The sequence below is a fragment of the Mytilus californianus genome, unplaced genomic scaffold (genome assembly GCF_021869535.1).
Source record: "Mytilus californianus isolate M0D057914Y unplaced genomic scaffold, xbMytCali1.0.p SCAF_3, whole genome shotgun sequence".
Lineage (NCBI taxonomy): Eukaryota > Metazoa > Mollusca > Bivalvia > Mytilida > Mytilidae > Mytilus > Mytilus californianus.
This window is the reverse complement of record NW_026262679.1, coordinates 6,012,032-6,025,493: the sequence shown is the minus strand read 5'-3', so window position 1 is coordinate 6,025,493 and position 13,462 is coordinate 6,012,032. Positions and strand designations below refer to the sequence as shown.

The window sequence follows — 13,462 nt, the reverse complement described above, 5'->3', positions numbered from 1 at the left end:
CATTATATCAGATTGTGAGGGGAACTTTTGGTAGTGAGATAGTAACTGTTAGGGTTACATTGAGAAGGACATTATATCAGATTGTGAGGGGAACTTTTGGTAGTGAGATGGTAACTGTTAGGGTTACATTGAGAAGAACATGAGTGCAATATTCACAAAATAGTATAAAATGAAATACACAAAACTAGCAACATGGTTTCTTTAAGGTTGAAATTATGGTAAGGGTAAGGGTTTGTGTTTAATATATAGGGTTTAGGGTTAGGATTAAGATAAGGTAAGATTTAAGATAGGACAGACATAGGACAAACATGGAATACCAGTTCTGCCAACTTTTAATAATGCAAATGTGTGAGATTTGGCCAAAATCGTAAAGATCAAAGAGAAAAAACAATAGATCAAAGGAAAATGCCGCCAAATAAGCATGAAAATGCGTGAGTCTCACGCTAAATGCGTGAGACTTGGCAGCCCTGAAATACATATACCAAAGCTAAAATTAGAGTATGCAAAAAATACAAATTTTCCACCAATGTTTAAAATCTTAAAGTGAGAGTTGGCCATTCAGAAGTCACCTTCTATCATAAATAGCGCTGATTTTCTCCAAAAAAAAATGAAAACGACATTTTATAAATTTTATGCGTCTGAAGTGCATTTCTGGATTTATCTTCATCAGGAACACCCAAAGTCGAATATTTGAAAGCCAAGTATGTATAAGAACATAAACAACCGAAGAGCTATAAGACAAAAAATTACTGAAAAATAATAGCCAAACCCATCTAAGTTCAATATTGCCTGAGGAAGCTGAAAACTTTAATTAAAGCATACTTATGTAGCATATCTATCAGAAAATCCTGCAAATTCATGAAATTTTGGGATGATAATGGTAAAAGCTTTAAAAAAAAACACTATTTATTATTATAATTATTCATGGAGATAATTTACAAAAGAATTTTAGGTATTTAAAATTCATATCAGGGATTGTTCATATTCCTTTAGCAATAGTTTGAAAAAACGCGGGAAACAAAAATGGCGTCAAAAAGAGTTATGTACAGACCTGCACCACAAGAAAATGTTGGTCAGCGTAGAAACAGGCATGCAATCTTTAAGGGCCGATTTTTTCATTTATGTTCTTTCTTATACAGAAGAATACTTTGATTTAATTCTATAGGAAAAGATGTAGTCGTTCATTAATCCTCAGTTAAACACAAATAACTGTAAACAAAGGGGAGATAATATTTTTAAACCGTACCATTTTATGCTATATATGTATTTCGATGATTAATGTCTGTTCAGTGATGATCAATGCCAACATTTATGAAAACCTAAACAAAATATAAACGTTGAAGAGCTTACATAACAGATGATGACGAGAGTAAAACCAAACTTAGACAAGGGATCAAATCTTTATGTATGAAGGAGATATATTTTTAATTTCAAATGATTTCCTAAATTTTATGTCAGCAAATTTCAATAAAACAATATATATATATATATTTATTCAAGATAAAAAAGGCATGAATTTGACAGATACAAAATATTACAGAGACACAGATACAGCACTAGACATAGTTTATAGACACTAAAATGATATACATATTTACTAAAAATTTTAAACAGGTCAGGAATAACCACCAATTGGTGGATTATACCTCAATTGACGTATAATCCACCAATTGACATATAATGGTATAGACCAATTGACGTATAATTCTTTGTTTTTCAAAGCAAATTATTCAACCAAAATTGAGCATTGTTTTCTTAAAACCATATTATTGTATGAAAACATTTCAAACATTCCCAGTTTAGTAAAGTGACATAACATATTGCATTTAATCAATAATTGTATTTGCAGTTTCTTCTATTGTTATCTTGTCAATTCTTGATTGGCAAATTTATCACTAATCACCTGTCAATGGCCATCAATACTGTCTGCAGTCATGTGATTATGAGTACAACTCCACAGGTGAATGGAGCTCTTTGTTAATACTTGACTTTCATTATTAAAAGTCAATCATGGTCAATAGTACAGATGTTTCAACAAAAGAATTGTTGTACACATGCATTCTCAAGAGATGCAGCAGGCTTTGACAAAACTGAAACTTTCGGAGGACTCAATAATGGTCATAAAATAGGTTGTAAGTTGCAAAATGATGCTCCTATCTCACACTAGCATTTTATAACAAAAAAACTTATATTATACATCAATTGGTCTATACCAATATATGTCAATTGGTGGATTATACGTCAATTGAGGTATAATCCACCAATTGGTGGTTATTCCTGACCTGTTAAATTAAGAAATAAAAAATAAAATTTTGAAAATTTTCATGATATTTTGATAATATGATTAGACTAGATTAAAAATGAGTGAAATTTAACTTGACTAGATTTTACACTGTAGCCTAATATCTTAGGATGACCCATAAAAGTTAGTAAAACTTATTTCCAGTGGGGTCCTTTTATAACGAGACTTCCAGTTTACACCAAGGGTTGATACATAGAAAATACAAGCACAAATCATTTAGAATTTATCACAGATAAATGGTCAAAGCCCCAGTATAATTAATAAAAAACAAATTCACTATTAAAGATGGATTTAAATTTATCCATCAAAAATTTTTTCACCTGCACTTTAAAATTATATTTTTTAGAGCAACTTTTAATCATGTCTGGTAACGAATTCCAGTCTTTTATTCCATTATAAAAGAAAGTGGTTGATTCACACCCTTTAATTCCTGGTATATAAAAGTTTTTACTACTAGATCTTGTATTGAAAGATGTTTCATTTTTAACAAAATTAGTATGTAAATAATTTGGGCATACATGTATATTGTTTTATACTTGTATTTTATGCATGTAATGAAGTACTTGGCTACTGAGCTGGTTATACCTTTTAGGGCATAGGTCCCAACTGGCATATGCTTAACTTAAGTTGTAATAATGCAATATAAACAATATTCAATACACCAATCTCTAGTTGTTTTGAATGAGCTACACCGATTGACTTGAGTTCAATTGACCTAAACAATTTCATTGAACAATCCCTTCTTACTTTGACGTAATAACATGAGCATTGTGACATAGGAAATTTAATGGAAAGTGCAAGAATATAAAAATTGTCTATACCAAATAGGCACTGGATATGATTACGTTGAAAAAGTAACAATAACAAAAAATTATTGTTCCGTTTGAGACTAATTGCCAAAATGCAAGGTCGGGTTAGGAACTGATTAATTACGGACCTTTACCAGGCATATAAGGAAAATATCCAGGTCAATGAAACAGCTACACACACTGCAAGCAGTAAATACTGCATTTCAAAAGGCATAGTATATGAACACTCTTATTATCAAAAAATATGATAAACACTATCAATATTGAACTGCTTTTTAAACAATTGGGATTCATACAGATCAAAGGAAAACACATTTATTTGTAGAGCAGAAACAACTGGTTCTATTTTTTCTTGCGTTGCTGATTTTTACATTTTCTAAAAATTTTCCTTGTACAATGAGCCTTGTAAAATTTCAAACTATCTTCAAACAGGAAGGACTTCATGGCAGATGTAAAGAATGCTTACTCACTACAACTCAACTTCATCTAGCTGCAGACCAAATATTAAAATCATTTCCTTAAATAGGAGCCCAGAAAAGTTTGATGAAAATTTTCCTCCTGCACTGAGTGTTGTAAATGAAAAATGTCAAACTACTGGCAAACAGGAAGTCGATACATGGCAAATGTAAAAATTGCTTACTTACTACAGCTCAACATTATAATATCCAAATATTAAATCTTTCCCTTTTATAAAAGCTAAGAAGTCTTTGATGAAAGTTTTCTTTCGTACAGACGGACAGAAGGAGCTGAGGTGTCACTTGACCTACTTCCACCTTTGGAGAAGCAGGTAAAAAGATAAATTTTAATCAGACATTGAAACCAGGGCTTCCAAAAAATATTTGAGCCAAGCCGAACATTTTTTTCTCCTTCAGAAATTTAATCCCAAAAGAGATATCATAAGGCAATCATGATAATAATTTGGGCATGATAACAATGATTGACATATAAACGATTGTAAACTTCAGACTTTTGATATGAATTTTATGTTCTGATGTAAACTGTTACACTGACAAGGCATCATTCAAAATGTGCAATATCAAGGTACTTACATCTGCCGTAGACCAAAAAAAAATGTCTGTTTAAGGTTACATCATGAAAAAAAATAGGTTTGGTAGGTCGGTGTTTCCATTTTATTTTATTTTTTCCTTTTATTTTTTGCGACATGATTTTAAGTCATGTTGTCCGTCTTGCCGTGGTCCGAGTTGTCCATGGGCCGAGTTTACCCTTATTTTTAATGATTGGATTATTTCCCTTGGTTATTGGTTGGGGAAAAATGGCAGCGAAGTGTTTATTTTTATCACACGACTTGCAAGTTTCTTAAAACAGCTGTCATATTCACGATTGTGAACATTCAGATGTATCAGGCAATTGGTTTATTTTATTGGCAACTCTTAACTTCGCTTTTGACGGGGAATTCATTTAATTTTTATACGATCATATATTGGTATGACATTGGCGGCGTCGTCGTCGTCGTCGTCCGAAGACACATTGGTTTTCGCACTCTAACTTTAGTTTAAGTGAATGGATCTCTATGAAATTTTACCATAAGGTTCAATACCACAAAAGGAAGGTGGGGAATGATTTTGGGGGTTATGGTACCAACAGTTAAGGAATTAGGGGCCAAAAAGGGGCCAACAATAAGCATTTTTAGGCAGTTAAGCTGCCTTATGCGAGCACCCTAGATTTGTGTTCTACCCAATAAATGCTGAAATACGTGCCATTGTTATTATCTAGCTGGATATGATGTTATTTATAACTAATTGAATAGTTTTTTCATACTTTTAATTCTGGATTACAAAAATATGACCAGAAAAAACCTTAAATGATCGTCGAACCACCCAAAAGTTTTGAAGTTGCACATAGGAAGTAGAGCACATTAGGAATCCTTATGTAGTTTATTATCCCCTGTGCTTTTGGCTAAGATGTCAAAGAACAATTGTATGAAATATTTAATCGCCGAAAATCTTTAAAGACAAGTAGTTTAGATTTCCCAAATGGCAAAAGTCGTAGGAATATTGTTTGTCGTCAATACGTGTTACAACTACGTCAGTAGTCTATTAATAAGTTCCTCTGTTCATGCTGTTGGCGGCAATTTCAAATTAGAAGACGAAATTTTCGTATCTTTTCAATTTGGAGGCAGGGGTTCAAATTAGCGGTGGTCCGAGATCCGCGACCTTCCACTTTTGCAATCGGACTCTCGACTTGGTTACTAGCTACGCCCGACGGACCTTTCACTTGAAAGAAAATTAAAAATAACTTTGCAAACCTTTTTACCAAAGTCTCTAAATAAACGATCTCAAAACGTATTTTCATCTTTATTATTCATGACAGCGATGTTCATTTTGTTCAACCGCTAGCTTTATACAGATAATCGCCTACAAGTAATGTGTAAATTCGAGTAAAATCGTATCTGACTGACAAAAACAACATTGAAAAACAATGGATGCCGTGTAGACAATTACAATATCGGGTCCGATTCCGGAAGCGGATAAGGGTAATTCCGGGTTTTGGAGATCAACTACAAACAATAATTTCAGGCAGGTGACAAAATACATCTATGCATGGTAAATAAATATAAACAATAGAAATGGAAACCAAAAGATATATGTAAAAGAAAGAAAAAGCAAAACATATTTGATACAGAAACTCAAAATTACTTTTTGACAAATTTTAATGTCAAAATCCAATACAATGTGACAGCTGGGAACAGTATATCTAACAATATATATGTTCCTGGTGACAGTATTAATCTTCTTTATCAGTGATAAATGTTGATAATGCATGTAAGATGCTTTTAAAGTGTAAACATATTGCTGCAATTTTTTTTCTCAATTTTGAAGGGTCAGTTAACATAGCTGGAAGTTTCTTACTTTGTTTTCGCAAATAGTGCAACTAGATTATATGATACCTGAATGTAAGCAAATCATATGATATATAGGTGGAATCCTTTGGGTCACTCTACCCCCTCCTGTTTGATAACTTTGAAACGGATGAGATCCCCACCCCTAAACCATATATATTCATGTATGGGACTATATAACTAATCAAATGAATTATAGGGGGAAGTCCCTAGGGTTACCCCACCCCTCCTGTTTGAGAACTTGGAAACAGTTGAGATCCCCACCCCTAAACCATATATATTCATGTATGGGACAATATAACTAATCAAATGAAATACAGGGGAGTCCCTGGGGTCACCCCAACCCTCCTGTTTGGGAACTTTGAAATGTTCGAGATCCCCACCCCTAAACCAAATATATTCATGTATGGGACAATATAATAAATCAAATGAAATATAGAGGGAGTCCCTGCGGTCACCCCACCCCTCCTGTTTGAGAATTTGGAAACGGTCAAGATCCCAAGACAAGACAAGACAATTTATTTAAACTTAAGCACACGTATGGTGCTACAAGAGGATAACAATTATACATTAACAATTACATATATACTTATACATTTACAAGCAAGACACACAATAAATAAATTAGTGATATCATACAATAAAATTGAAATAAACCATAGTTGGTTGATTTGTTTGCAAAATTCTTAATTGCAACGTGGATATGAAGTTATTGTAACATGCTTTGTATTATGAAAATATTTTTTCAATATGTCTTAGAAACATGCACACTTTTGTTAGCAGTGGCACGTTACAGTGTGATAATAGACCAGTAAGTTTCAATTGGGAAGGATTTTGTGTGTAATATGTAGGTATATATCTTTCTCTTAAAGACATAATTTGTTCATTGGAGCATACAAAAAAATAATGATCCCATAAACCATACATATTCATGTATGTGACAATATAACAAATGAAATGAAATATAGGGGGAGTCCTTGGGGGTCACTCCACCCCTCCTGTTTGAGAACTTGGAAACGGTCGAGATCCACCCCTTAACCATATATATTCATGTATGGGACAATATAACAAATCATATGAAATATTGGTTGAGTGCTTGGGGCCACTCTACCCCTTCCTGTTTGAGAATTTGAAAACGGTCGAGATCCCCACCCTTAACCATATATATTCATGTATGGGACAATATAACAAATCAAATGAAATATAGGGGCAGCTCCTATGGTCACTGTAAACCATCCTGTTTGAGAACTTGGAAACGGTCGAGATCCTCACCCCGAAACCATATATACTCATGTATGGGACTATATAACAAATCAAATGAAATATAGGGGAGTCCCTGCAGTCACCCCACCCCTCCTGTTTGAGAACTTGGAAACAGTCGAGATCCCGACCTCTAAATTAAACCATATATATTCATGTATGGGACAGCAGAACTTATCAAATGAAATATAGGGAGAGTCCTAAGGTTCACCCTACCCCCTCCTGTTTGATAACTTAGAAACAGATGAGATCCCCACCCCTAAACCATATATACTCATGTATTTGGCAATATAACAAATCAAATGAACTATAGGGGAAGTCACTGGGGTCACCCCACCCCCTCCTGTTTGAAAACTTGATAACGGTCGAGATCCCCACCCCTAAACCATATATATATATTCATGTATGGGACAACATAAAAAATCAAATGAAATATAGGGTTAGTCCCTAAGGTCACCCCATCCCCTCTTGTGTGTGTTTTAAGAACTTGTAAAAGTTTGAGATACCAACTCCTAAACCATATTCATTCCTGTTCGTCATTTCAAACAGATTTGAATGACATACAAGGTCAATCTCATAGGCATCACATATGCATATCACTTTACTAGACCTAATCAATGTGTACTAGACTTTGCCCAATGTCAGGCGACCATGGGAATGAATAATTATGGCAGCTTTGTTTGGGAGACTTCGTAACAGCATTCTGTTACAATTATTTCTTGTTTATAAATTATAAAATTTTATTGATGCAAAAAATGAGTAGGTTTAAAGAATTTACCGTAATTATATTTTGAATAATTTCTGGTTCTATAAAAAATTTCATTTTAATATGGCTCATTTTAAAGAAAACATATCTTTCAAGCCCAAGAGTGTTTGACCAACTTTATTATAATCACCTGTCATTTTATTCCAAACTTAGACATCATGGACTTGGGGTGAAGGCGGGGGTCATTTATATTTACTATGGGCAGGTTAGTCAGACCTCACCTTTGATCCCCGTAGTAGTAAACATTTGTCTGATTTGTGTCTCATAACTTTTGCACTGTAGAACACAAACTCAGTTTTCTTTCCAGGGAAGCAAGTCCATGCATACTATTACAAGCTCGTACTAAGTCAACTTGAACTACTAACAGTCAACTAATACCAACGTTAACTATCAACTAGAACAACTGCAATCATTTCGAACTTGTACCACTGCAGACACATGACCATTAAAAATATACTTGATATATGCGTTGCTTTTGAAAACCTTGATAAAATATGAATTATTTGCCTTAATAATTAATTCATTAAATGAACATAAATGCACAATATATGAATGTTTAATGTTTGTTCTTTTAAATCTTAAAAAAAATGAAGCTACATAGCCACAGTTTTCATAATTATGTTTGCCTTGGTTTTTGGTTAACTGCCTACAGCGCTTACAGTGCTTTGATTGTAACTTCCAGACATAACTTGTGTGTAAGTGTATGGATCTTTCTGAAATTGTACCACAAGGTTCCATATCACAAAGAGAATGCTGGGATTGATTTTGGGGGTAACTGCCTCCAAATTTTAGGAATTAGGGGCCAAAAAGGGGCAAAAAACAAGCTTTTTTCTAGTTTTATGACAATAACTTGTGTGTAAGTGTATGGATCTTTATGAAATTGTACTACAAGGTTCCATATCACAAAGGGAATGCTGGAATTGAGTTTGGGGGTAATTGCCCAAAACATTTAGGAATAAGGGACCGAAAAGGGGCCAAAAATAAGCATTTTTCTAGTTTCCAGACAATAACTTGTGTTCAAGTGTATGGATCTCTCTGAAATTGTACTGCAAGGTACCATACCACAAAGGGAAGGCTGGGATTGATTTTTGGGGTAATTCCCTCAAAATTTTAGGAATTAGGGGCCATATAAGGGCAAAAAACAAGCATTTTTCTAGTTTCAGTACAATAACTTGTGTGTAAGTGTATGGATCTTTATGAAATTGTACTGCAAGGTTCCATATCACAAAGGGAAGGCTGGGATTGAGTTTGGGGGTGATGAATCATAAGGGGGTTCAAAAAATTTGGGTTTTTTTTTTTCCTTTTTTTTCTTTAAAATTTTCCATTTTAAATTGGTTATTTCTGATTTATATATAAAAGCAAATATTAATGATATGGTTTGAATAGGTAAATTAAAAATTTTTAAGTTCTTAGACCACATTCATTCTGTGTCAGAAACCTATGCTGTGTCAAATATTTAATTACAATCCAATTTCAGTGCTGTATCAAGCTTGAATGTTGTGTCCATACTTGCCACAACTGTTCAGGGTTCGACCTCTGCGGTCGTATCAAGCTGCGCCCCAGCAGAGCATTTTATTCACTTTACGATGGGAATAGAAGGACTTCGGGTTGGCACTCAAAAGTAGGGTTGGTCAGGTAACCATAAACAAGCATATATTTTTTTTGTCCTTGTACTCTTTATTATACCCCACGCAACAAGTTGCGGAGGGTATTATGTTTTTGACCCATCCGTCCGTCTGTCTGTCCGTCAGTCTGTCAGTCCTGTTTCTTGTCATCGCAACTCCTCTGAAACCACACAACAGAATTTCATTAAACCTTTTTAGATAATAAGGACATACTATGTAGTTGTGCATATCGACAGGAAATTACGATTCAATTCTTTTTCTAGGAGTTACACCCCTTTGAACTTATTTACTTTAATGTACTACTGCAACAGTTTGTCATCGCAACTCCTCTCAAACCACACAACAGAATTTCATGAAATCTTTTCAGATAATGACATACTACGTAGATGTCCATATCGACAGGAAATTACGATTCAATTTTTTTCCCAGGAGTTACGCCCTTTTGAACTTATTTGCCCAATATACTACTGCAACCTTTTGTCATCACAACTCCTCTCAAACCACACAACAGAATTTCATGAAACCTTTTCAGATAATAAGGACATACTACGTAGATGTGCATATCGACAGGAAATTACGATTCAATTTTTTTTCCAGGAGTTACGCCCTTTTGAACTTATTTGCCCAATATACTACTGCAACCTTTTGTCATCGCAACTCCTCTCAAACCACACAACAGAATTTCATGAAACCTTTTCAGATAATAAGGACATACTACATAGATGTGCATATCGACAGGAAATTACGATTCAATTTTTTTTCCAGGAGTTACGCCCCTTTGAACTTATTTGCCCAATATACTACTGCAACCTTTTGTCATCGCAACTCCTCTCAAACCACACAACAGAATTTCATGAAACTGTGTAGATAATAAGGACATACTATGTAGATGTGCATATCGACAGGAAATTACGATTCAATGTTTTTTCCAGGAGTTACGCTCCTTTGAACTTATTTGCCCAATATACTACTGCAACCTTTTGTCATCGCAACTCCTCTCAAACCACACAACAAAATTTCATGAAGCTGTGTAGATAATAAGGACATACTATGTAGATGTGCATATTGACAGGAAATTATGATTCAATTTTTTTTCTGATACAATTTTTTTTTCTTACACTTATTTTATTTCTCCAATGACAATGTGGGGACGTGGGGTATGTGAGCGCGCTCACTAAGGTTCTTTCATTTATTCAAAGTCACACTGTCAGAAACTTTACTTTTGTTTTTAAAAAGCACATTTTCCTAATACCGAATGTTGACTTGACAACAGGGCTTCCAAAATTATTTTTAGCCAGCCGGACATTTTATATATTATCCCGATTTTAATCCCTTAAGACTAAATAAACAAAAGGCAATTACGGTATTCAGTTGCTGAGTTGGCCATCCCAATGATTGACATTAAAAAAAAAACGATATTAAACTTTCTTTGATTCAAATTCGAAGTTCTGACGTAAACTGTTAAATTGGCAGTGCATCATTCGAAGTGTGCAACATCAGCGTACTTATATCTGCCTTAGACTCTTTATTTGTGCAAAATAATGTCGTCAATACATTCGTTAAAATCTTATACCGGATGTTATCTTGACAATGGTAAAACATGGACCAGAGACGGATACGTAAATTCCGTGTACGTTTGCAAAGCATGAATGAGTGTACGTAGCTCTTTCTACGTTATTTCTTCAAGAAAATATTCGAAATAAACGTGAGATAAAGGTATTAATGACAATTTAAGCATTTTTTTAAGAAATTAGGATGCATAATTAAATTTCACACCTGCGCACATGCGCACACGTGTACTAGTTCAAACAGAGACATGTCTCTGGTTCAAACAACGTGGTTATGACGATTTTTCATTCTCACCTTTTTAATTTTTTCATCAAATCATATTTGTAAACGTATTTCTGATAATTTAAATCTTTTTGACTAAATTATTTAGATGCAAACCGCTGAAATGTAAGAAAATAACTTTGAATAGACCGATCAATGTCCGGTTCAAAATAGTTTACCTGTCACCTGAACAGGTAAATTTCAGCTGTTCGACAACTAAATAGCCTTGATTAAAATGAGAAGGTATTAAAGTAGGGGTTGTTTTGATAGTACTTAATGATCATGTCACTTTTATGACCTGAAATGTGTGGCTGTTAAAGGCAAAAGGTTGGGTCAAAATGATCGCGAATTATGTTAAAATGACCGTGTCTTAAGAAAGCCTTGAAAACTAAAAAGTGGATGACCGTTTCATGCTTTGCCCAGCCGGACTTTTACCGGACATGAATATATGACAGTTTTGGAAGCCTTGCTTGACAATGATATAACATGGACCAGAGATGGATACGTAAAATCCATATATATTTACAAAGCTTAATTGAGTTTATACTGCCTGTTTAAATATCATAAAATCATATTTTAATATTTTAATACATATTTCTGATAGGCATAATCATTTTACTTTAAATTTATTAGATCCAAACCAGTGAAATTTTAGAAAAAAACTTCAAATAGACTGGTAGATGTCCAGTTCAAAATAGTTTACCTGTCGCCTGAACAGGTAATTTTTCCAGACAAGACAATCATGTTGAAAGCTATGATTGAAACTGATAAAAAAAGATAAATTTAAAGTACAACTTACCATTGTTAAAAAATTTTCTCAATCTAAAGAAATATTGCCCAGACGAGGTTTAAATATCCAAGTCTGGACATCAAGTCTCTAGCACAAGAAAAATGATCCCAGGGAAAACTCACGGTCAACACCCAGGCTAGATATAATAACTGAAAATAAGTATAGGGAATTTGCAAAAAACCCCTAAACTTTGCAATTCGAAGTTTTTATCAGAATAAAGGAATCATTGCTTTACTGAATTAACCTTTTTTTTCAAAGTAACATATTAATTTTACAGAAAACCATTATCACAAGGACGTCTATTATCTGGAGATGCTGCTAAAACAAAGCCTGCACATCTTGTCAGTGGAGTTGAAGGTAAGTGTGGCTTTTCTTAAGGCTGGAGAGAACAGATGTTGCTAAAGCAAAGCCTGCACATCTTGTCAGTGGAGTTTAAGGTAGATGTTACTCATCTAAAGGCTGTAGAGGTCATATACCCACAATCTTGTACTCAGTGATTTTCCTATACTTTGTTAAATGATGGCAACTCAAAAAACATATTAATTACACAAATTTTACTGTATAGATATATTTTTGGCTCCAGATTAATACTCATGAGATACAAATAATAAGAGATATGTAAGTGATCTACAGTAAGTATAAAACACCATTTAAATCGTTGACCACCAACTTCTTTTACCCTTGAATAAAAAAAAGAAATCAAAAAGAAGCTAGTTTATTCCATTTTAATTAGATACATTTGCCTATATTCTACGTAAATAAAAAATATATGAATATTTCTCTATATGATTTGAAGAAATAAACTAAGAGAGTTTTTTTTGCAATTTGTTTATTTTTGACAAAAAGATACAGTCCATGAACTTTGCACAGTTTCAATAAGGTTTTTATATGTATTTTTTTTTTTGTGAAATCCAAATATTTCGGGATAGATAAACTTTAAAAGTAATTTTATAAAATTCTATAAAAACTCTATTGATATCAAAATTTATTTTTTTGATATACAAAAAGAGAAAATTAAATCTAATCCAAATTCTGAACACTTGACATTTACAAGTTTAACTGTCGTGCTTCATTTAAATGCTAGATTGCAGTTTTGAGAGACTTTTTAAACCAAGTCTGATGTATATTTCTTTGAATTCTAAATAGAAAGCTTACAACAAGTGCTTTGAATAAAACATTTGTAAAGAAATGATTAATTGTAATAATTTACATAAATGTGT

At 33.4% G+C, this 13,462-nt stretch overlaps 1 protein-coding gene across 1 annotated transcript in view; it reads left to right on the top strand.

Moving 5' to 3' along the window:
- The first annotated feature begins 1,010 nt into the window (after window positions 1-1,010).
- LOC127733353 (uncharacterized) overlaps window positions 1,011-13,462 on the top strand; it is a 44,940-nt gene continuing 32,488 nt past the window's right edge. The window contains exons 1-2 of the mRNA XM_052242721.1: window positions 1,011-1,088; window positions 12,520-12,599. Coding sequence (XP_052098681.1) covers window positions 1,024-1,088; window positions 12,520-12,599 — 145 coding nt within the window. The 5' untranslated portion in view covers window positions 1,011-1,023. The remainder of the gene's footprint in view (window positions 1,089-12,519; window positions 12,600-13,462) is intronic.